Source organism: Poromitra crassiceps (genome assembly GCF_964638095.1).
Source record: "Poromitra crassiceps genome assembly, chromosome: 2".
Lineage (NCBI taxonomy): Eukaryota > Metazoa > Chordata > Actinopteri > Beryciformes > Melamphaidae > Poromitra > Poromitra crassiceps.
The window spans coordinates 79,824,273-79,851,148 of NC_139624.1; the positions used below are offsets into that span (position 1 = coordinate 79,824,273).

The 26,876-nt window shown below is 44.0% G+C and overlaps 1 protein-coding gene across 1 annotated transcript in view; it reads right to left on the reverse strand.

Annotated features, from left to right (window-relative positions):
• The window catches only part of ctnnd2a (catenin (cadherin-associated protein), delta 2a), a gene marked incomplete at both ends in the record, with an annotated part of 506,376 nt that overhangs the window by 365,651 nt on the left and 113,849 nt on the right, over positions 1 to 26,876 (reverse strand). The window contains one exon of the mRNA XM_083657360.1: positions 25,669 to 25,781. Coding sequence (XP_083513486.1) covers positions 25,669 to 25,781 — 113 coding nt within the window. The remainder of the gene's footprint in view (positions 1 to 25,668; positions 25,782 to 26,876) is intronic.

Below are 26,876 nucleotides of genomic sequence, written 5' to 3' on the forward strand. Positions count from 1 at the left end.
TTATTCCATGAGACTACTGTTGTAGACAGCCAGGTTGGAGAGAGCCTGGTGACGCGGAGTTAAGGCTGCTTTAGGTTACTGGAGCAAATTGTCAGAACAGGGAAGGGAGGTGCAGGGTGAAGGCTAGAGCGCGCGCGCGCTGCCGGCCCAGGCTAGGCTTGGCATCACCATGGTAACAAGTCCTACCTGACGTCACCTAGGACTATGGCTCTCGCACAAATCCATGTCCTCTCGTCTCGAGACTTCATGGGGGGGAGGGGGGGTTCATGGGGGTAACATTAAAAAACTTTCACCTATTTATTTGAAGCTTAGCCCATGTTTAATATGACCATCCAAGATTGTAACAACATATATATGATACAAAATTAAGAAATGCATAATATGGCCCCTTTAAGAAATGCGGGTTTAAAGAAAATATTTTTTCAATGTTGTTTTTAAAAGAGTGAAATGTTCTCTGGTCTCTCCCGATTGTAAATATAGCTGAACCGTTTGGTTTGACCAAGTAAAACTATTTTTAGAAGCATTTTACGAAATGTCTATGAGAAAATAAATTGCGGAAGAAAATCTCTGGTACAGTGCTGAAGCAGGAAGTAATGTTCACTTTGCCTCTCTATATCCCTGTTATGCCTTATGAGCAAACACACACACACATACACACACACACACACACACACACACACACACACACACACACACACACACACACGCACACAAAGCCAAAGCCATACCTTACTGTCAGTATATATTATATATATATCCTACAGTATATTATTTTCTATGAACTAGGTGAGCACTGGACTACAGAGAGGCAATATTTTTTTATCAAGACACCACAGCCTCTGGCATGACAGCTGCTGTGTGTGTGTGTGTGTGTGTGTGTGTGTGTGTGTGTGTGTGTGTGTGTGTGTGTGTGTGTGTGTGTGTGTGTGTGTGTGTGTGTGTGTTCCTTCAGAGGTTTTTTTGTGCGTGTCTGGTGTTATAAGTGTGTGGGCAACATGTCCATGTGTGTAGCAGTTCTAACATGTCAGGTAACGTGTGTTGAGTGTGTTATTATCAAAAGCCCACATTTGCTTCTCCAAGTCAGCCATGCTAATAGACTACATGTGAAACACTTAATGGCTGTGTGTGTACCTGCATGTGTTGAAATATCAGCATAGAATTAGTTAATTTTAAAGTTAATGTCATTTTGCAGGTTTTGCTCTCTCTCTCTCTCTCTCTCTCTCTCTCTCTCAGCAGTTATATACATAAAGCATACATGTAAACTGCAGTAGAAAAAAAAATCAAGGAAGCCAGAAGCAAAGATCTGTCCATTTACAAAATGGACATAATCCATATGGAAACCATGAACACCATAAATGCATTACAGCAGGATACATAAATTATATGGCCAAAGGGAGTGTTTGGCCCTTACTGTAAGACCAGCAGAGTCATTATCACACACACACACACACACACACACACACACACACACACACACACACACACACACACACACACACACACACACACACACACACACACACACACACACACACACACACAGACACACACACACACACACACACACACACACACACACACACACACACACACACACACATTATTTATATGTCTGCAGTACTAGAGATACTGTACTGTGGTGGATATAGATACATAGATCGATTGTTCAGTTTATTTGCACAGTGATAAAACACTGAAGAAAGAAAAATAAGAAAGAAAAAATGGGGAAATGTGATAAAAACAGGAAAGGGTAGAAGATTGAAAGATGGAGAGATAGATGGTAGAGAGACATGGAGAAGGAAGAAGAGGAAGAGAAGCGGTGGGTGGAAATGAACAGGAGGCGATGAGAGAGAGAGAGAGAGAGAGAGAGAGAGAATGGGGTAAAAATGAAAAGAAATAAATCAATGGACCTATTCTGTGGCTGCCACAAGGTAATGAAAGCTATTTATTAGCCCATTTTCCCACTCTCTCGTTCCCTCTTCCTCTGCCCTTCAATACCTCTCTCTCTCCCTGCCTTGCCTTCTCCTACGCCCCCAGCATTGATACTCCAATCCCCCCCTCACTAAACGCTAACAATTCCATTCAACACAACAAAACACTCGTTTAGGGGTCACATTGTTTCACTGGCTTTTTTTCTCAACCCCCCCGTCATCTGCATACCAACTGAAGGGTTGTCTCTAGCTCGGCCTGGACTCCTGTTGTCCACCCGATTTGACTGTTATCACCCCATTCAATCGGCGCTATCAGCATCTTATCACCCCATTCATATCGGCCAGTAGGGCCCTGGCGCAGAAGGTCGTTCTCAGTGATTCGTTATCAGCCATAGGTTTACATTTCACGTGTAAATCATATTTTAATGCTTTTTGTTATTTCATTCCAACCCTAACCCTAAACCTAACCCTAAGTTGTTTTATTTGCCTAAATATAAAGTTGTTTGATAACGGCCATTGAAACCTACTAGCAGGTTTATCAGCAATAGGAATGGGGCTCATGACGAACCTACTGAATCTATGGGTGACAACAGTCCGATCTACGTTGTCTGACATGACCTGTCTGTCTTCCTCACTGTGCAGTATATGCTGAAAACATAACTGATTGTAATAATATCCACATCTATTCATCAATCACATCAGATATGCATAAATACTCCATATTACTAGCCATGAGGCAGCAACACTGGTACTATGTTTGCTTGTAGCCAGTGGGATATGACAGCATCGTTATTAAATCTAGTCAGTGAATCCATACGCTTACATGGCATCTCATATACATTGCCTTGATAATATATTGCCCCGAGGCACGAGCAGCTTAGTAGCCTATATATTGCCCATGATTTCCAAAGCAGATCAGGGCGTGCGCTGTAACTGTAATGCAACAATAATGTGTCTCAGAACACTCAGCATGGGGCGCTTTCTGCCCACTCCCACTTGCCTGTTAACACCGTTAACGTGAGCGCAGTTTATTTTAAAACCCAAACCATATCCATTTGATTTGAATGTCACAAACATGAAAAATAAGCCTTTTCACCACTTTTTTTTTACTAACTATGGGAGTAAACCTTTGACATAAACTGCATGTTTAGCCGTCACATATTGTTAGTCTTGTAATAACAACCTTGTCAATTAGTTTGATCGTGAAAACATGGAACATGAAAGCATTCACAAAGCCAGTAGTAGGGTGTTTCAATAAGATGTGACTTATAGTAAACAGGCAGATTAGGGCTTTCCAAGTGCTACTTAGTAGCAGGGGCGTAGTCGGGGGGTAAACCCAAGTCAACTCAGATACCCACCTCTTTGAAATGAGGCTGAGACTTTACACATCTCTTTTCAGATCAACTGTATCAATCAATGAGGGGAAACAAGGTGGCTTTACCCATCTCTGTACCACTACACCCCTGATTATTATTGATAGATTACAGAAGTGATAAATTATTATTCTTGACTTTGGCGACACCTTTGGTGGCCGATATGCAGTTATTGCCTTGGTGCTTTGCACATAGCCACTGACATCTGGGCCAACATACTCTTAAAAATAAAAACACACTCAGTGTAGACTGTGATTTGCTTAACTTTCTTATATTTATTCCAAACAACCACTGTTACCTCATCCATAAATATGAATGCATCACTTTGTGTGCAGCAGAGGGTTTCCCCCAGGATAGAGGGACTCCTCATGTGCATTTAGAACAGCGAAAGTAAAAGCTAATGAACAGGCTATACAGGTAGGTTGCATCACTATTGTGTATGGTATCACTTGGCGATAGAGAGAAGCAAAACAGACATTTATTTGTAAGGAAAAGTGATTACGGATTATTTAAACACAGTTTAAACACAGTTAGCAGACGGACAAGCCCATCTTTTATTGTCACACGATCGATCACACACCAACACATGCATGCGGCCACAAACACACTCATGCTGACGGTGGCCGGTGAAATTTGTCCTCTGCATTTGACCCATGCAGGCTTGTCCTTTCCTCCGAGGGGCAGGCCAGGAGCAATGGTCGCTTTTTCTTTCCAGCGCCCGGGGACCAACTTCGGATGTTGTCGTCACTGGTCGGATGACGATCTTCTGCATGTTTTTAGTGGGGGGTTATGTACGGAGGAACCCCCTGGGGGGCACGGGGAGAACATGCAAACTCCACAAAGAAAGGCCCTTTCGACGAGATAACCCACCTGGGCAGTAGGCACTGAAGATATGGGGGGGACACAACTCCAGCGCCCACAGCGTCCCAGGCGAGAATCGAACTCAGGACCTTCTAGCTGTGAGGCGACAGCGCTACCGACTGCGCCACCGTGCCCCTTTTCTTTTCATTTCTTTAACAGGTTGCAGCTGCAGCCAATGCGATTGTTTTCCAGCAGCACCATGTACTAATGAATGGCAGACAAAGGTCGGCAGTCCTTTACAATGGCTACAGATGTCAAACATCTGCATGCCTAGGGTTGTACCATGGCAAAGAAACCTGTGAAACAAGCTCTGCAACCTGCTGATCTCTATTACAATGCAACACAGGCCTGGGGACGGCACGGTGCGCGGGCGGCATACTGTAGTGGCTCAGTGGTTAGTACTGTTGCCTGGGTTTCAACCCCAGTCCATCCCAGGTCTGTATGTCCTCCTCATGTTTGTGTGTTTCTGCCGGGTTCTCCGGTTTCCTCCCACCGTCAGACATAATTTATTAATACTCCTGTCAGTGCCCTTGACCGAGGCTGGCATAAAGAACTGGAGTTGGTCCCCGGCACTGTACTGTGGCTGCCCAGTGCTCCTAGGTAGGTACCTGGTATGGGATGGGTTAAATGCTCATTTCCCCATGGGAATAATACTAATAATACTAATAATAATACGTTGGGTTTTTATTTGGTTTCAGAAAACGATCAACAATTGCTTCTCGGTTCTGGGTGCATTGCGGAAGACTTATTTCAGAGCTGATGCTAAATCACTAGCCAGTATACTGACTTAATAAGAGGAGTGGCATTGATAAGTTGAGTGCAGCACAGATTTTCAACGTAATTGGTTGTATATGGATGGACACACTCTCTAGAATAGCCTTGGCATTTCTGAATCCATGATACACACTGGCATGTGCCTATTAAAGCTGAATTCAATCAGTTGAAAAAATTATGTACAAGGTTTCATGACCTTGTACAGTTCAGCAGTGATGGGCAAGCTACTTGGAAAATGTAGGAAACTAAGCTACCAACTCTAGATTAAATACAGCTTCACTATATTGATGATTCATGATTACAAAATATGAACCCATTAATTTTTTTTTTTGCAAAATTCACCTGCAAAAACCTAAGTCTGCGGGGGGGCTGGCCTTACCAGTATTTAGGCATTATTACTGGGCTGCCAACGTTAGGGCTCTGGGGCCAGTTGCACCAAGTGGTCTTAACTATGCCTGGTCGTAACTCCTACGTCGGTCTTAGTTAAGACCAGTCTTTAGAGTGGATTTACGCCTGTTGCATCAACAGGGTTTATGTCTGGTCTTAACTACGCTGGTCGTAGCAATGCGCGTCCATGTGAATTGCCGGGGAATGCTCCCTGATTGGGCCAAAAATGTGCTTTGCGCCGTCACCCACTACTGTATGTGCGTCACTACACCCTCCCTCCTCCCACCCCCCTCCTCCTGTAGAAGCCTCGGGGGAAAATGGCGGCGGCGATTAGTGTCAGACAGTCTGAATGAAATTGAATGTAACATTCCAAATTCTATCTATTAAATTCTAAAAAATGACCCTCAACATTTGGGAAGGCTAAGCCACACAACTAGTTCGTTATAATCTAACTTCATACTTCAAAGGCGACTTTACGACGATGAGGACGGTAAGGACTCAATTACAGCAGGTCTCCGCTGATAGACACGGAGATCTCTGTTACAGGCAGGCACTTCATTACGCCTCCTCCTGACCAGGCGTAAGAGTTACGCCTGGGCGTAGTGAAAAGAAGGCTCTTGGTGCAACCGGCGTAGCTGTTAGGTCGTAAAGTTACGACCAACTTAGCTTAAGACCAGTCGTAAGACCACTTGGTGCAACTGGCCGCTGATGTTTTGGCGACAAGGGTTTCCTGGCAATTTAACTCACGGGGCCCCCCTGTGGCTAAAAATGGAGGTTGGCTCTATCGCCAGGTCCTCCTTGCCAGCCATGTTGTTTTCTAAGCTAGAGGAGCCTGGGATTTTGAAAGGTTTGAGTTTTGTCCTAAAAAACTCAAACCTTTTGAAAAAAAATTAATATACTAGATGTTTCTGTTCATACACCAATTTGTTTTAATCATTCTTTTCTGCCCTCATGGTCAGATAGAATTTGCCATGCCTGGAGTGAGAAGGGGCTTGTCTCCATCAGAGATCTGTATATTGATGGCCAATTTGCGTCCTTTGATCTTCTGAAGAGGGAATTTGAGTTGCCCCACACACATCTTTATAGATATATACAAGCTAGACATTATGTCCGATCCAAGATCCATGATTTTGAAGTTCTCCCAAATGAACATGCTTTTTTTGAGGTTTTGTTAAGCCCTCCCAACTCCAGGCATCTTATTTCTAGGTTTGTGTGTTTGTTCGACGATTGCATTAAGGCCCCTACTGAGAGGATCAGAGAGGTGTGGCAGGAGGAACTTGGTGTTGATCTATCTGAAATCATATGGGACAGGAGTATGTCTGTGGTCCAGCTCTGCTCGGTTAATAGTAGACACCAGCTGATCCAATTTAAAGTTGTTCATCGTCTTCACTATTCCAAGCAGAGGTTACACAAGATATATCCTTCTGTCTCGCCACTATGTGATAGGTGTCGGGTGTCGGAGGGCACACTGTCCCATGCTTTTTGGTTTTGCCCTTCACTGTCCGGACGGCCAAAATATTTGACTGGTACTCTAAGGCCTACAAGGTAGCCCTTCAACCGGAGGCGGAACTCGCCATCTTTGGCTGCTCAGAGTCCTCTTTGCTCCTCCCGGTGGCCACGCGGCAGTCTTTGACGCAGGGGATGACTGTTGCCAAGAAGGTAATTCTTAAGGAGTGGAAGTCCTTCTCTCCACCTTCTTTTCAGCTGTGGCTGATGGACATGGTCTCGGTTGTGCGGATGGAGAGACTCAGGTTCCAAAGGACTAATTCATTGGGGAGGTTTTTGGTTATCTGGGACCCGTTCCTGGCCTATTTTGACAAGGTTAAAAATGAAAAGTGACTCACCCGGCCAATTATTTATGGACCACTTATAATGGATCCTATGCACAGTATATTTTGTAAAGCACATGGGCATTTTACGTGACTGGTAGCACCACTTTGGAAAGTTGGAAATGTATATATATATATATATTTTTTTTTTTGTCTTTTTCTTTTCCCTTTTCCTGTCTGAGTGTTTTTGTTTTTGTTTCTCATGTTCTGAAAAACCATAAAATAAAATATTGGGGGGAAAAAAGAAAAAAAAGAAGAAGAAAAAAAATTGCTATCACTGTTTTTGTAGAAGTGTAAATTTTTGTCTTACCAGGGACTTATCTTAAGCCCTGCAGAACACTTAGGTCAGCTGGGTCTGGACTATTAACCGTTCCAACAAGAGTCTCCAAGCTAGCGGTGTTTTGCTGGGTGCTTTACTATTCAATGTTTGAACAGTAAAGCATCTCTATTTTCGTGGTGAAAATCATCAAATTGAAAAATAAAAACACTAAATTCAATGGTGTTCCCCTTTAAGAGAGCAGTGAAGGGTGTAGCTGCACAGCCAGTCAGGCAGAAAAGACGGCAGGGGTAAATGTTTCCCACTGGCTTCCACTTACCACTGACGCTGGGGAAAATTGATAAATTAGTGCCAGCATGGCGTTTGGCGTCTACGTGATTGCCCGTGTGTGTACTGTATGTGTGCGCGTGTTTGTGTGTGTGTGTGTATGTGTGTGTGTGTGTGCGCGCGGCAGTGTGTTTGCTTCATATAGTGTTGTGTCACATCATGCTGCATGCCAACAGTTCACAGTGTGAGCAGATGTTAGCCAGTAAAACCCTGGGTTTCCTGTACCACAGTCAGGCATTTTTAGGGTCCTCAGCTGTGTGGAGGAGTCCGCGGAGATCCCTGAATTGCTTTATCGAGCAGAACAAAACTGAGGACACGCAGGCTCGGGGGGACTGCCAAGAACATGCAAACACAAACCAACACAAGGGGACGATACAAAAACACACATTCTTACAATACAAATACACACACGCACGCACGCACACACACACACACACACACACACACACACACACACACACACACACACACACACACACACACACACACACACACACACACACACACACACACACACACACACACACACACACACACACACACACACACACACACACACACACACACACAGGGTGACATCTGCTCTTTAGTTGACTTTGGCCCAGGGCAGGCGTGCGTCTAACCGAGTAACGGACCCATCGCAGAGTGAATACAGTGGCTAGTTTAAGAGAATATGGGCAGCGGTAGAAAAACTCTCCTGACAGGGGGGAACACAACTTTATATGTCTACAGGATTTGAATGTTTCTCAATGAGGAAGAGAGAGGAGACTGGAAGACAGGAGAGGAGACGAGACAAGACGCCATGACAGGACATATTTTATGAGATGTCAAAAAAAGAGTATATCATGAATATAAAAGACATGGAGCCTTTGTCTGTCTGAATTTACCCACTGTACCGGTCTCCCTTTCAATCAGTCTACCTCTCTATCTACACTGCACTCTCTATCTAATCTATCCTCTCTATCTAAATATCTTCCTACCAACTTACAGTGCCTCCCACCCAGCTTCACGCCTACATCATTCCCCCCGTGTTTTATTTTAACTCCTGCTGGCACTTCACACAGAGCCCATCTCTACACTCTATATTTAGCTGTTGCCTGTCACTGAAGGCCTGATGAAGGAGAGGGAAATGAGTGGTGATGTTGGGGAGCATGGGAAAGGTTAGCGCTGTCTCCTTGAATAGTGCCACATTCTCTCTGATCAAGTCGCAATGATAGCGCAGACACTAATATCTATAGTTAGGGTAGGAAGAAAACACAACCTACCCCACTGGAATCTGCATGAAGGATCCTATCAATCAATGTGGGCGGGGGGCGGGGGGAGTGGCAGACTCAAGAGGTGAGGTGAGCTGTCACATTATGTGTGTGTGCGCACTGCGCATACACACATAATAGCCAAAGAAGAAGACACACGCATACACATAGCTAAAGAAGAAGACACACGCACATCAGACATTTTAGTTACTTTATTTCACTTTATTTCACTTGGCAGATGCTTTTATCCAAAGCGACGTACAACAGAGATAACAACAATACACGCAATATACAGTATACACAGTACCAGAGTAATCTAAACCATAGTAAAATATAAAGTGCTATTGGACGTGCAATCAGTGCATTGAAAAAGTGCCTCTGTGATGAATTTGTGCAAGTGCGCAAGTGGACCTGAAATAAGTGAGTCTTAAGTCTCTTTTTGAATGTGGTAAGGGAGTCAGCGGTACGGACAGAGTTAGGTAGTTCATTCCACCACCGGGGAACAAGAGAGGAGAAGAGGCTGGTGAGTGAATTGGGTGGTGGAAGTGAGAGGAATCTTTCAGTAGCGGAACGTAGTGGACGGAAGGGGGCATAGGGTTGGATGAGGGAGTTTAGGTAGGTTGGGGCTGTATTTATCAGGGTTTTGTATGCACGGGTTAGGGCCTTGAACTGGATTCGGGCGGCCACTGGGAGCCAGTGGAGGGAGATGAGGAGGGGTGTGACGTGGGTTCTGTTTGGCTGGTTGAAGATGGTGCGTGCTGCTGCGTTCTGGATCATTTGGAGAGGTTTGAATGTGGATGCAGGAAGGCCAGCCAGTAGGGAATTACAGTAATCGATGCGAGATAGAATGAGGGCCTGGACCAGAAGCTGTGCTGTGTGAACGGTTAGGTAGGGTCTGATTTTCTTGATGTTGTATAGAGTGAATCGGCATGACCGAGCTATGGCAGCGACGTGTGTTTTGAAGGATAGAAGATTGTCGTGAATGACTCCAAGGTTACGGGCAGACTGAGCTGGGATGAGTTGTGATGAACCGAGGTTGATATTAATCTGGTGTGGTATGGGGATGTTGGCTGGGATGATCAGGAGCTCAGTTTTGGAGAGATTGAGTTGGAGGTGACGTGCTTTCATCCAAGATGAGATATCTGACAGACAGAAAGAGATGTGAGATGAAACTGTGTGTAGTTGACACACATTGACAAATTTGAAGGCACAATGGAGCGGATGTGGGCTCAGTGGCACACGGCGAGCTGTCAGCAGACAAAAGCTTAGCTAAGTACATCACATTATATGATGTGATAATCATAAGTTGAAGCAACCGCGAGACAACAGGCTCGTTAGCAGACTGTCACTGGCTGCTGCAGAATGTCACTGGCTGCTGTAGACTGTCACTGGCTGTTGCAGACTGTCACTGGCTGCTGTAGACTGTCACTGGCTGTTGCAGAATGTCACTGGCTGCTGTAGACTGTCACTGGCTGCTGTAGACTGTCACTGGCTGTTGCAGACTGTCACTGGCTGCTGTAGACTGTCACTGGCTGCTGCAGACTGTCACTGGCTGTTGCAGACTGTCACTGGCTGCTGCAGACTGTCACTGGCTGCTGTAGACTGTCACTGGCTGCTGTAGAATGTCACTGGCTGCTGTAGAATGTCACTGCTGGCTGCAGACTGTCACTGGCTGCTGCAGACTGTCACTGGCTGTTGCAGACTGTCACTGGCTGCTGCAGACTGTCACTGGCTGCTGCAGACTGTCACTGGCTGCTGTAGAATGTCACTGGCTGCTGCAGAATGTCACTGCTGGCTGCAGACTGTCACTGGCTGCTGCAGACTGTCACTGGCTGCTGCAGACTGTCACTGGCTGCTGCAGACTGTCACTGGCTGCTGCAGACTGTCACTGGCTGCTGCAGACTGTCACTGGCTGCTGCAGACTGTCACTGGCTGCTGTAGAATGTCACTGGCTGCTGCAGACTGTCACTGGCTGCTGCAGACTGTCACTGGCTGCTGCAGACTGTCACTGGCTGCTGCAGACTGTCACTGGCTGCTGTAGAATGTCACTGGCTGCTGTAGACTGTCACTGGCTGCTGCAGACTGTCACTGCTGGCTGCAGACTGTCACTGGCTGCTGCAGACTGTCACTGGCTGCTGCAGAATGTCACTGCTGCCTGCAGACTGTTGCTGACACACAAATAAACATGCATGTAGGTGCATGTTCAATGACGACCTGCAAAAAACGGAATGGAACACCCCCCGTTGCGCTGTCAGACACAATGAGCCATATCAAATCATAAATACTGTAGCTTTCACACACATGCGCCTACAGTATCAGACCGAACAACAGACCTGCCGGGGCATAGCTGGTAAAGAATCTCACATGCGCGCGCGCACGTATGGGGGGTGGTTTGTGCCACTGACATGCGCGCGTGTCATGCCATAATCCAAACACACGACACACAGACACATCGTGGCACAAACCACCCCCCATACGCACGCACGCACGCACGCACACACACACACACACACACACACACACACACACACACACACACACACACACACACACACACACACACACACACACACACACACACACACGACCGGAAATGGCCGATTTTCACGTGATCGGCCTCGACCGGTGACCGGCTCCGGTCAGTCCACATAGCCGATTCTGTGCACCGGTCGGCTTTCCCCTTTTTTTGTTTGGTTAATTACCTGCAGCTGCAAGATGCACGCGTTCACGTGACGTGCGCGCACCCCAAGCAGCCAAAAGGAAACACACGCCAGCATGTCGTCCTCATTGTGGAAATTTTACAGTTTGTCACACATGCAAGTTGAAAATAAGCCGCGGAGGGGAGGCAGGGTACATTGCCGAGTCCTGCTCGGCTGGAGTCCACTCCAGTCTGAGCGGCTCGCTTCACCTCACTGGCCCCTCTCTCTCCCCGGCCACAGCGCAACACAGCCCGGCTTGGCGAAGTGAAGGTAGGCTACTATCAAGCCCTGTGTGTCCAGGTTACATTCCCAGACCAGCTGCAGTCCACATCACCGCTGCCTGCTGCAGATCAGCTGCTGCTGCTATCTGTCAGTCACGTTGTAACGTGGATACAGGAGAGGAGGACTATTTGTTTCGTATTGCGAATAGAACGACGAACATAATAATAAAACGCATCGGACCAGTGTGCAAGGTTACGCGCGTGGAGATTTTTTTTCCGGATGGCGGATTAAAAGAAACGGACTCTTTGTGTAAACTCAACTCAAACTCATTTCCTCATCTACTCAAGAACAGCCAACTGTAAAGTGGGCATGGCTTCGAAGGTCTCTGGGCTCCAGACCTATATAGGCTATAAACTCTTTGTCGATGGATAACATTTTGACGTTTATTTATTTTATTTTATTAGTTTATTTGGCAGGGACATATACAAAAAAAACATTAAACACCATAGGGGAAGATATGCTTTGTAACAGATTTAGCCATAGGCTACTTTCCATCTGGAGCCCCTGTTCTGTTGCACCTTTTTTCTTTTGGAAAAGTAAATGCATGATAGCTGTGGGATATACTGGTTGTTGAACACTTTTATTTTGAGATGTTTTGAGTGAGCGTCCTACCTCATGCAAATGATAAGAAATGTGACATGAATCTTAATTTTCTATTAAAGCAAAGTAAAAAATAAATAAATAAAAAATAACCCGTCAATTATTGTTTTTAGAAAGAAAATCGGAATCGGCCAAAATCGGTATCGGCAAGTCAGACTATTCAAAAATCGGAAATCGGAAACGGCCAAGAAAATGGCAATCGGTGCATCTCTAATTCTGACTTCCTGTCAGAATTTTTCTAAATAAAATCTCTCATTCAAACTCGATAGAATACACAAATTGAACTGATGTCACACAAATTTAATACACATACCCTTGGAAAAGGTTAAACTTGAGGGTCTTCTTAGTGTTCTTATGTCCATGTTGGGTCTCATATTAGATTGATACAGCTCATTGGATGAGCAGCTTTGACTCAAAGCTTTGGTCAGGCTGCTCATTTGAACCCACGTGTGTTTGAAAAAAACAAAGCAGGTGATTGGGTTGGCCTGGCTCTCCCCGTGGCACCACGGCTGCACACAGTCTCTCTCAGTCTGACAACTAATAAGACTCTGGGACAGACTTTACAGTCCCATTGATGCAACACTGGAGTTGGAAATGATTGATTGTAGGTGTTTTAGGTCCAGATGACTTTTGGGCTAATCTCTATATGAACAGATAACTGCATATGAGACGTCGTCAGACCGTAAACAAGGACGGAAGTGGACATCTTTTGGCGCGGACGTCCGCTCTACCTCAGAAACCCTGAAATATCGGCCGTCTGTCCCAGAATCTCATGAGTCATCAGACTGTGAGATTGAAGCTAGACTTATGTAAGCGACAGACTTCAGTCTGTATTGTCATCGAGTGACATTACTGGAGCTTGTCCATTAAAAATGAGTTGTTAGAGATGATTGTTCGAGTATTTTGTGCTCAATGTCAAAATGCCAAAGTGATTGGCCCCATTTTTGGTATAAGTATAGGAAACAAATCTCTAGTGGGAGAAAAAAAAAAAAAAAAAAAAAACATTGTGTGAGTGAACAAAGTCAAATGGCTCCAGACAGACGGGCTGTTTTGAAGGCTCTATCAAGAGTCTCTCTTCTCTGCTTTCTTAGCTCTGGGAGAGACTTCTTCTCATTTGCAAATACAGTATTGATTGAACTGTCCAAGATCGTAGAAATAATATATGTGAATTCTGGTTGGAGGGGATTTTTCCTTGAGTGTAATGGCCTGACACCTGGCTAACAAGCCAAACATTCAGAGAGTCTAACAGCCTGACACCTGGCTAACAAGCCAAACATTCAGAGTCTAGTCACTAACAAGAGAGTGGTTTGACAGATGAGCTGAAACTATTTGCCAAACATGGGAAAAATCTATGTGGAAGATAAATATCTGAAAGCCTGCCTCTAATTATTTATTTATTTATTTATTCATTCTTTATTTATGCTTTATTTGGATCCCCATTAGCTTCCACAAAGTGGTCGCTAGCCTTACTGGGGTCCACACAAGCAATAAAAACAATACACAGTTTGACATCACATAAAAACAAGAAAATGTCATATAAATTCGAGCACAAATTAAATGACTGCACATAAAACAAAAATAACAGGAACTATAAATATAATGGAAACACATACTAAGTTGTCACAAACACCCCACCCAACACTAAAAACAAACAAACAAGGTACAATCTAAAACAACAAAACGGCTATTGTGGATTCAAGATTTGTTTTACTGACTTTTTGAAGGAATACCTATTTTTGGTCTCATGTTGGTAGGGAGCATATTCCAGGCAGCAGAACCTCTATAAAGCACAATAAAATGTGTACATGGACTGGGTACTACTAAGAGCCCAGTACTCACTTGACATGTCCTAAACCCATGACAAAAACCAGCATATAGTATTTTTTCACATAGAAAATCTGTTTTTTTTTTTCAAATTACAGTTTGCATGAATGACAATAGACTATATTTTAATTTAGCCTACACGGGAAGCCAGGATAATCATTTGTTCATCTTACTCATATTAGCCCGAAAAGAACAATGAAGAACTAATCTGGCTGCTCTGTTCTGTGCAATTTGAAGTCAAATTGATAACTAGAAACAGAGCGCGCTCCTTTCTAGCGTCCCTCGCCACGCCCGCTGAACTGGCAGTGCTCATTCCTACTAGAACCTGACCGATATATCAGTCCACCGATATTATCGGCCGATAACCGATATATCGATATTGACCGATATGTTGGCTGATATTGCAGATATATTTTTATTTTGGATTTTTTTAAGTTATATACAGCATGTTGTGTATATGGGGCTCTATCGTTGCATTGGCCTATAAACTGCGTTTAGTGCCAGGCGCAGCCCAGATTAGTGGGTATGGACCAGCGCACTTGATATCTTGGTGTCGGCGCAACAGGTGGCCTTAATCATTATAACCACGCCTTTTAAGCGTAAAATTATGCACTATCTGCTCATTGGGGAACTGCAGTAAACAAATCACATGCTTCACTTTTCAGCTCCAATTCCACGGAGCGATCCAGTCCGGCTTCAGAAAAGCCGAGGGCTCTGATCTCCCCCCCTCCCTTTTATCCCCTCTGTCTGTCTCCATATATAGGCTATTATTCCATATTATTCTCAAACCAATCTAACTGCAGTTTAAATACTGCAAGCATGTAAAGACGCTACACTATAGCAAGATCAAAGTGAAAAGAATGTTCTAAACGCATCAGCTAGAAAAATATAGCCTATCCCTATGATGAGATTAATTAGATTGGTGAAAGTTTATCCACAATGATATCGTTTTCTCTCCCCTGCTGCACAGGTAGGATGATGCACATAAATATAGCCTACATTATGTAAAGTCATTGCAGAAATGTGTTTTTATTGTAAAACTAAATGTGAAGTAGGGCCAATTTATTGGAGCAGACATCACAGTATAGCACATGACAGTAGAACCGCGTTATGCTGTCACTTATCTAAATCACGTTAAATCTACGAGGGATATATATATAGGCCCAGGATGACATATATGTTTCACATAGGGTTGTGTTTGGATTTCGCGATTTTATTTTGTCCAATATTGAAATGTTCTACAATAGCATGTTGTGGGAACATTACACATTATTTAGATCTATTTCGATGTACCTTTCTATCTATTTAGGCTAATTTCGATGCGATTTATTATCGAAATGTATTAGCCCAATGCATGCTGGGAGATTTCACCTGTCTGGCTGTTGCAGGGAAGCCAGGTAGTGAATGTTTGCCCAGAATGATCTCGTTTTCTCTCGCCTTCACTGCACAGGTAGGATGATGCAATAGCCTCTGAATGTCACGGGCTCAAAACTGTCATGTTAGAAAAAACTGTCATGTTGTTATACTATGTAACTTATTTTTTCTGAGAGAGAGAGAGAACCGACAAACTTTTTTTCAAGCAGTCCGTATTGTGCCTGTCAGACTGATGAGTAAGAGAGAGGGAGTGACACAGAGAGAAGGGGCACATAGGAGAGGCAGAGGAGCGCTCCGCGAAACGGCGCACTGAATAGGCCTGGTTTTCAAAAGCGCTAAATTAACGCCAGGTGGGAAGATATCATTAGGCCGGTATTTAAGGCCGAAACGCCCATTCTCACCCATTCTGGGACTGCGCCACGCCCATTTCGCGTAAAGCGCATTTGGGGGCCTAAAGCCATGTTGCTATCTTCCCGAGGCAGGCGCAAGGCACGTTTTTTTGCGTATAAGGCCAGTTTTTGCGCCGAAGGCCTGTGGGAGAATAGGGCCCACCATCTTTTTTCTTAACACATTCACTGCCAGCAGTTTTTTTTTTACTGTAGGTAGCTTCTGCCAAGGTTTTTTTTTGAGGATTCTGGCTCATCTTTCAAGAGCCGAGGATTATTTTCTGCTAAGATTTTGTGAACACAAAATATCTCAAAAGAACTACCGTAAATTCCGGACTATAAGGCGCACCGGTGTATAAGCCGCACCTTCAAAGTTGACTATTTTTTTCTTATATAAGCCGCACCGGACTATAAGCCGCGGGTGTTTTAATGTTTTTTTTTTTTTTTTTTTTTTTTTTTTTTTTTGTGTTTTAATGTTTAATTACCATATGTAATGCTCCCATTTATTAACATTTCAACAAAACAACATAACACAACACCACCTGTGTTGTTATTTACAGTGCACACAGTGTCATACAGTGTCATACAGTGTGGTGAAAAGAGGGCAAGAGAGGAAATTAAAACAGAAGTGGATTTATAGTTAGAAAGAGTGCTAAAAAAGAGAGATTTTTTTTTTTTTTTTGGAAAAAATCCATAGATAAGCCGCACCGTTATATAAGCCGCAGGGGCCAAAAAAGCCCAAAAAACGGGAAAAAAGGTGCGGCTTATAGTCCGGAATTTACGGTAATAGAATGTATGCTTTCTCTGTCTAAAAGAGTTAGTTTGTAGAGTTAGTAGTTATGTAGGCATTAGCAGTTGAATACAGCATGGTTTCAGCGTCTGAAAATTTAAGCTGAGATAAATGGCTTTTTGTGAAATTCGATAGAACAGTCACTTTAACCATTTATTTTTGGCGTAAGACGTCAGACATCTAAACAATAGTTTTGAACAGTAATTTCCTCCATAGCAGCACCCTCACCCCCCTCTCCTTCAAACTCCTCCCTCCGTGTTCTCCTCCTCCCTCCGTGGCTGCAGCGGTACAAGCGAGGCTCTGCCTGTCTGTGCTGCCTGGCTGCTGGCGGCCGCTCTTTGGGCGAGTCTGCATGGGGCTCGTTCGTTTCGGTTGTGAGCTCAGCTGGAATGAAGCTGCGTGCGATTGCGAAAGCGTTTTCGCCAATCCATTTTACAGTATGAGAATGGTTTCCTCGCGCGTTCCCCTGCAGTTTTGGCTCAGCTTTTTCTAGTCTGGAGAGCACTGTCGCCACTTAGTGGGTCGGTGGAATGGGTTGTACACGTTCGGTGGCTCCCATATTTTTATAGGAGACGTGGGGGGCGTTGATCCACGTCCCACCGTCAATTTTTTTTTTTTTTTTGACGAGTTGACTCGTCAACGGCAGTCAACCGGATTTTTTTTGACGAGTCAACTCGTCGACGGCAGTGAACGTGTTAACTCAAGTTATACTTTATTTGTTCTATTTGTGTTTTTCTATTTCTAGTTATTTATAATTATTAAATTCCCAGTGAATCCCTGAGAACCAACTCGCTTGGAAGGTTCTCAATTACCTGGCCGACTTTGACGAGGTTAAGAATGACCAGTGACTGAGGTTGGGGGTGACGGATGGCTCGCCCAGCTGGTATCTTATGGACTCCTTGCGTGGGATCCCTTGTCCATTATCTCCTACAAGCACATACACACTTTGTAGCACCACGTTGTAATGTTGAATGTTCATGATGTATGTTTTTTTTTTTTTCCCCCCTCTTACTTACTTTCTTTTGTTGTGTCTGAGCCTGTTTGTCTTGTTCGTATATTGTTCTAAAAAAATGAAAATAAAATATATATTTAAAAAAAAATCCCAGTGAAATTTACTGTTTCATTGCATTGATGTAATTTTGGACAATAAAGTTTATTGATAAGCTGTAGAATATTCTCCCTACATTACATATCTCAAGACATATCTTTGTCAAGTGTTTGATATTTGAGGGGTCATTGCATTTTTTTTATTTAATTTATTAAATATAATGGGTATATATATGATATAAGAATATCGGCCAATATATCGATATCAGATTTTTTTTTTACTCCCTAATATCGGTATCGGCATGGGCCTCAAAAATGCAGTATCGGTCGGGCTCTAATTCCTACAGTGCCTCGTCGCTGTCGTCCTCCTGCACCTCATCGTTCATTTCTACCGTGCCTCGTTGGGTTGCCCTCGAGGTCGCAGATGCAGCTCACCCGCTATACGGCCTTGCCTGCGAAGACCTCACCAGGGCGTTTGCCACCTCGCTCCGACGGTCTGACCAATTCAGGAGCTGGCTTCCACCTGAGCGAGGCGTAATAAGCCATCGCTTAACCCGCTCCTCAAATAACCTTGACCTGGCCTACTGCAACACAGAGCGGTACAAAAAAGTGCCATCCCCTACATGATCAGACTTTTAACACGTTCACTGCCGTTGACGAGATATCTCGTCTTAAACAACTAATTAAACTGTTGTATGTTTGTTGTTTTGCCTTTTTATACTTGTAATGATGTACTCACAATTCAATCTATGATTGCCATTTGTACGTCCTCAATAAAAAAAAACGTTTACTAACTAGGCCACTACGTGTCAGCTCTTGCAACAACCACATATATATATGATATATATATCTCACATTTTCAAAATAATAAATGTGTAAGTTATTTTATTTTTACAAATGTGTTGAAAAGTAATACTAGAAGCATAACTAGACAAGCATCAACAAAGTATTACTGGAAATAATAGGTAAATGCATCAGAATCAGTGACTGATTTTAAACTGATTTTGATTCTCAAGTATTTTGAATTTTGAAAAAATCTGAATTTGATTGCCGTTATCAGGGTATTAAAGAACAATGGAATTTTAACACAAAGCCAGGAAGAAGGTGTCTAAAGTTTCCCCATAAATATCTCATCTGCGATAGAGCAGGAATAAACAGGGCCGTGTTTTGAAAAGTTTAAAAGTGCCTTCTCCCAACTGCTTTCTCTCCATCTCTGTTTCCGTGCCCCCCCTCAGGGTTGTGGACTTATGCAATAAGCTGCCTGAGGGAGTCAGAGGGATGCTGAATTTATATGAACTCGGCTCTTTGACATGACTGCAAAAAAACACATCGCGTAAACCACTAAATGCTAAAAAGCATAAATAATTTATACTTCTCCTAGTGTAACTTTCTCCAAACTTTACTTTTTCTCAATATTTCTATATGGGGAGACATACACAGAATGAAGCGGCAGTCTGTATGAAAGACAATGTTGAGGGGAGGGGACAGAGAGATTTAGCGAGAGAGAGAGAGAGAGAGAAAGATTGAGAGGGGGGGCGGAGCCAGACACTGAGCTCTAGACAAGAGCTGTTAAAGGAACACTCCGCCCATTTTCAACCAGCTTTGTATCATTAGAACATCAGTAGTATATCAGAAAACTGTAAACGGTTTTGAAGTCTGTCATTTAATTTGACAGTTATTGAGTGTTAAAGTGTGGACCAGTGACATCACTGGTCCACACTAACTCAAATTAATAACTCATTAACTCAAGTCAACTCTCAATAACTGTCAAACTATTCATCATTCATCTAGTTTGACAGTTATTGAGAGTTGATTTGAGTTAATGAGTTATTAATTTGAGTTAGTGTGGACCAGTGATGTCACTGGTCCACACTTTAACACTCAATAACTGTCAAATTAAATGACAGACTTCAAAACAGTTTACAGTTTTCTGATATACTACTGATGTTCTAATGAGGCCATTTACACCTGGCATTAACATGCGTTTTTGGTGATCAGATTGCAATCAGATTGTATTTTATCACTTGAAAGTACAGGTGTAAACACCCCCAAAACGCATTGAAGAAGGATTGCAATCTGATCGGCCAAACCACCTCCGGAGGTGGTCAGGGACGCATTATGACAACATTTAACACAAGTGTAAATGCAATGCGTCCTCTCAAAACGCATTCAGCAACTACCATACGGAAATACACAATCTTCGGAAGTCGGTGACGGCGCGCACACCTGAATGCAATTCCCCGTTACCAGCAGCTGCCACAGTGATTACGCACGGGATCTGCCCCATATCCCGTCCCCTGCATGCTCAAATCTAACCAAATGGTCAATGCAAATCACCACATGAAGTTACAACGCATATAAACGAGCCTGATTATCAATTCAAAAGAAATGAGTGGCAACATGTTGCTGGCTGCGGTGAATGCAGTGAGCGCAACAGACAGAGGAAAAAAGGTAATAAAACTGGTCCGATTTAGAGATGGAGGGGGAAAAAGGCTGACTGTGTGTGCCCTCATCTCGCCGCTGTGCCAAATGCGCACACACACAGGCAGCCTGTCACCATGGACCGGCTAAAAATTCTCTATCTCCCCCCCCGCTCCGCTTTTGCACAACACTCGTCTTTCTGCTAGGTAGCGTTGCTTCAAAGTTTTCCACTTGCTGCGGACGTTTTTCCACAGCTTATCGAACCCTTTCTCCCTCATTTTTCTTTCATTTTCCACTCCTTTTCCAAAGGAGAAGATGGGTCACATGACGCGCAAATGCGGAAAATGTGTTTCCATTACACTTTTGCGATAAACTCCTATATCGACATGTCTGAAAAACTACCTCATGAGAGCGCAAAAGCTTTTTGCGATATTTGGGAGGTTTTTTCGAAATTTACGTGTTTCCATTACCCGATTTTTATTGCGATAGGCCTATTTAGATTTTGCGCATTTCTGAAGGTAATGGAAACACAGCTACCGTCAGCGAAAAATGAAACACCTGAAACTGGCTTACAGACAGGCCAAGGACAAGAACAAGAACAGTGGCAGGGGTAGGGCATCGTGTCCTTTTTATAAAGAAATGGATGCAGTGCTGGGTGATCGGCCATCGTTTTGTCCAGGTGAAGGGGACGTTCACTGTGCATTTGAGCTTAACTATTTCCCTGTGCATGTATGCAAACATGCATGCACATGTTCAGGGGGCGCGCGTGATGACGTTCGAGCTGGAGAGCAATCGGATTGCAATCTGTTCACCCAAAACGCATGTTAGTGGCAGGTGTAAATGGAATCAGGCTGAAGTGATAAAATACAATCTGATTGCAATCTGATGGCAGAAAACGCATGTTAATGCCAGGTGTAAATGGCCTCAGTGATACAAAGCTGGTTGAAAATGGGCAGAGTGTTCCTTTAACATAAGATTCAAAATTAGCATGCTAGTCAGATTTGTCTCCTCTCCTCCATCCGCCCTTCCCTCCTTCATCCTCACTCCCTCTTTCTGTTAAGAGCTCTCTTTCCCTCATCTGAAAACAATGTTGGCAGCAGAAAGGTCAGACTTATAATTGGGAAACATAAGTAGGAGTAGATTTGGAGCAGTCCAGGGCCATGGCTAATATGCTAATTCATGATGTAACAATATCTGAGGAAAGGGCTTCCAACAAATGTAATACAGTAGTATGGCTTTACCCTGGAGTCTCTGTAGCGCAACCCGATCTCCAAATGTTTTTGGACCAACGTTGCTATTTTACAATTTTGGCTCCGAAATTGGAAAATGGTAACATACGTTTATACAGGGGTGGGCGTGGTTTCCAGAGATTTTCCGTTTCTAACCCCTCCCCCTACCCGAACTCTAAACCTAAAATCTCAGAACGTTACCATTTTACAATTTTGGAGCCGAAATTGTAACATAGCAACATTGGTCCAAAACTTACTATTTTATAATTGTCTCTGAGACTGTGTTGGCGAAGCAATATTTCAAAAACCAATGTATCAGCATGTGTGTGTGTGTGTGTGTGTACGTGCGTGCGCGTGCAATATCATACCCTCTGTAACTAACCATCATGGTGTGTACTGTACTGTACTGTCAATACAAGTTGTGACCGGCGCCGGGCAAAACAGAGCGAGGCGTGGAGCAAAACAGAGCGCTTCTGGTGTGAATGGCAAGGCTCCCTGCACGACGCTTCCATGACGCGCTGCTTCAGAGATGCTTCTGGTGTGCTGGGCCTAAAATTCATTTTTGCAAACTAGGGGGGAATTCCCCCCTTATATTCTTCAGATGGGGGGATTTATAGACGTTGAGGGGGATCCGTAGACTTTGGGGGGGAGACACTAACCCGAGTTTAGTCTTATGTGCTAGAGGTGGTGGCACCATGGCAGTACACAAATTCCAAGTACAAGTGCAAATACTCAACTTACTACTACTGACTGCCCCAGAGGGAATCCAAAGTGCTCACACTGGCATCATTAGTACCATGCTTTACCCACAGAACCACAGGAGAGCCAGGAGAGGTGAAGGAAGATAAAGGAGAGTTCTCTCATCTCTAATGTGTGATTTTACATTTCATATTGTGCAGTAGCAGTATTGGTAGGAGTAGTGTTAGTAGTAGTAGTAGTAGTCATTAGTAGGAATACTGTTACTAGCATGATGCTATACATTTCCTACCAGAATGGTAGTGATGCACCAGGGGCGTATGCAGAAATTGAATTATAGGTGGGCCTGGATCAAATTGGGTGGGCCTGGATAGGAAGGGGTGCAGATGCCCAGCCGAAGGCCGGGCCCACTAAAATTTGACGTGTTATTTTACTAAAAATAATGCATTTGACCATCATTTCAAGTAGAATGATACCACCCAAGCAAGAATATTTCAAGTGCTTCAAGTGCTTTACTGAAATATTTGGACCATATAATGATAATACAATTATCTCAACCTTAAAAGGTTACATATAGGTGCCAAATGTTGCATACATGAATGCTTATACTTGTGTGTATACTGTTACTTTATACAGAAATTAGAACCACTGATCCATATACTGCTGTGAGTTTAAAAAATAACAACACTGAGGCTGCTTCAAGTTTGAACAAGACGCCCTCTGGTTTATTTATCCACAGAGAGAACAAAATTCCTAGATGTCATGAAGTTGTCATGCATTAGACTCTGGAGATGATGTGCCCTGCGTTTTTACAAAAGTAACAAAACCATTGGCTAGCAATGCAGCAGCAAGTTTGCCTCTAGAAAACAACCAATTAAAAACATTTTTTTTTTTTCTTTTTTTTTGGGGGGTGGGCCAGGGCAAGAAGTGGGTGGGCCTGTGCCTACCCAGGCCCACCTGTAGATACGCCCCTGTGATGCACATACAGTAGTGGGTGACGGCGCGAGGCACATTTTTGGCCCAATCAGGGGGCATTCCCCGGCAATTCACATGGACGCGCATTACTACGACCAGCGTAGTTAAGACCAGACATAAACCCTGTTGGTGCAACAGGCGTAAATCCACTCTAAAGACTGGTCTTAACTAAGACCGACGTAGGAGTTACGACCAGGCATAGTTAAGACCACTTGGTGCAACTGGCTCCTGTTGTTTGCTTAACAATATGTCCATACTTTCCACTTTTAAAACACAATTTTTATAAAATGGCGTTTAAATCCATTACTGTAAGGTTGTAACTGTATTTACAGCCTATTTTAATTATTCTATGGTTGTTTACAATTGTTTTGCCTTATTATATCATTGGTCTTTGGTGTGCTTATTCTGTTGTACAAGCACCTTGTTACCTTGTTAAAAGGTGCTATACAAATCATTTATTTTATTATGATTATCATATGCTGATGTGGTGGTGGACATATTCCACAGTGTAACATCGTAAGGCAGGCAGATAACAGTGGGCAGAGTTCTGAATAAACACCTGCACCAGGTTAGACAAAAGTGTTTGCCCTGCATCCAGTGAAAATCACTGACCAAAGACTAGCCTACTAACCTTAGACTGGGTGTTGTTGAGTATATCCAGCTAACGTTAGCTGCTATTAGTTTGATAAAGGAAGCAAAGACTATTGAAACCATAGCCGCATATTCACATAGCTGCTAACTTATATAATCTATAGATGGTCTGTGTTGTCACCATACATTGTCAGATGAGCAGCTAACATTGGCGTTGACGTGAGACAGACGGCTGATATTTCGGTGTTTCCAGTGTAGAGCGGATGTTCCTGCCAAGACTTGTGTGTGTGTGTGTGTGTGTGTGTGTGTGTGTGTGTGTGTGTACTGTATGCACTTGTGTGATTTTGCCCACAACCTCAGTGTTGCCCCAATCCATCCAGCTGATAAATGTACCCCACGGCACGGGGAACATTGTTGTTTTCCAGTATCATCACTCCAAGGAGCTCACGATAAAACGTCTCCACCCTGGGTGTGTGTGTGTGTGTGTGTGTGTGTGTGTGTGCGTGTGAGCGTACGTGTGTGTGTGTGTGTGTGTGTGTGTGTGTGTGTGTGTGTGTGTGTGTGTGTGTGTGTGTGTGTGCGTGCGTGTGTGTGTGTTGAAGGAATATAATGGTGCAGTCAGCATTAGTGTCATGAAGGACCCAGAAACTGCTCCATCATGCACTCAGTTCACATGTGTGTGTGTGTATACACACGCACGCACGCACACACACACACACACACACACACACACACACACACACACACACACACACAGGTGCACAATATCACACAAACTCACACAATCTGGTATATGTTAGGCTAGCTAATGCTGGTCATATTATACCCCCCAACCCCCCACATACACACACAAAGGCAAAAAAGCATGTGTTACTCGACACCACCTGTTTCAGAATCAAGGGGCAACCTCCGGCACCTGCACCCTTTCTTACAGCCAGCAGGGGGCAACTTCACTGGCTGCAAAAATGAAGTCAGATTCTATAGAAGTCAATGGGAAAATGACTCGACTTCTCACTTGATTTATGGCCTCAGTAAACACTTCCCTAATAAGTTGATGGTCTCAATAGCTAGTTTCAAGTCTTCTTCAATACAGCAGGATGTTCATTTAGTCAATTATGACCATTTAGAGTCAATAGAGTCATTGTGAGAAACCAGGTTAGCTGCCAAACCTGGTTAGCTCCCAAAAAAGAAAAGAAAAAAGATGGCGACAGTCTAAACTGTGGCTACACTGTACATATTTTTATACAGTCTATTAGTATGTTCAAAACACACACAAACACACAATCATATCCCTCCTACACACTACCCAACCACCACACAGACAGTGGGGACAGAATGTGTGTTACCTGATATTACCTTTCCCCACATCACCACCTGCTGACACGCACGCACGCACGCACGCACGCACGCACGCACGCACGCACGCACGCACGCACGCACGCACGCACGCACGCACGCACACACACACACACACACACACACACACACACACACACACACACACACAATTGCAACCAAAGTAGTATGTGTTGCCTCATGCTGCCCATGGTTGACCCACATACACACACACACATGCACACACACACAAACAGCAGCTGGAGTGCCTTACCTTATCATGAGTACACACACACACTACGCAAGCGCGCACGCGCACGCGCACACACACACACACACACACACACACACACACACACACACACACAAGCACATACATGGCAGATAAAAGGTATGTGTGTTGTTACCTGATGCTGCTCATGCTGCCTGCGTCTGACCCCAGCTTGCATCTCTCCAGTTGGGTGGCCACAATCTGACGCTCCGCCTCCAGCTCCCTGGTCAGACGCTCAAACTGAAGCTCCTAGAGAGGGAGAGAGACACAGAGAAAGAGGGAGAGAGAGAGAGAGAGAGAGAGAGAGAGAGAGAGAGACAGAGACTTAATTGTGGGTTTCATTGTGGCTTCTTTGCCGTACCCTCTCACTACTCAGGGGAGGCAGGTGGGTGGAGCTGTGGTGACAGAGTCAGTCCTGCAATTCGACAAGCGCCCGCCCTGCTGAAGTGTCCAAGAGCAAGACACTCTACCTCAGAGGTGCCAAAAGTCTTTGCTATAAAGGGCCAAAAATTAATCTGGATGGAGGGCCAACGGCCAAAAATAAATGTTGATGTTATGTGAAATTACATTATATTAGAATATTACATTTTATAGACAATTCACATTCTAATTCTTAAATATTTTTTTCAAAACATTACTCTTTTATCTACAGTAATTTTATTAGAATTAGATTTAGAGTTGTAAAAAATAAAATAAAATAAAAAATGCCTGTGCTTCTTTTTGGGACCATAAACATTTCGGACAGAAAGTGCATGCAAGTCAAGGTGCGAGCCCTAACCCTACCCATAGAGCCCATTCTCACTTATGGCTCATTCCCACCACATATAACAGCACAGTACAGCTCTACTCGACCTGGTCTTACTTGTCTCTACTTGATATAGACTCTATTACCATAGCAAGTTTACTCGCCTGCGCCCACACCTGGTCGTCATAGTGACCGCATATCTGTCCTCCGCCCATAGCCGAAGTGGGCTATAAGTATAACGTTAAAAATTAAATCCATACACGGAACTTTTGAACTGGTTATGAAATACTGGTTCCTGTAAATGACCTACAGTGTACATGGGCAAATGTGACAATCGGCCAGGAGAATGGATATCACTTTGTTGTTACTCAAACTCACATGCATGCGCTGCGTGGGGGACGGGAGTTGCGCTAGGGAAGCCACTTCCCCGGCGGCAACTCACCAGGCAAGACCGCAGCTTCACTAAACCCCCGCCTGCGGCCTGAGCCGACGTTACATACAACTACAAAGGGCTTCCCGAGGAGCGGACTTTTTCTCTCTGAAAACAATTGAAAACCACGCCATGTTAAAGCTGAGCAAGAAGATCGATTTTATTTCAC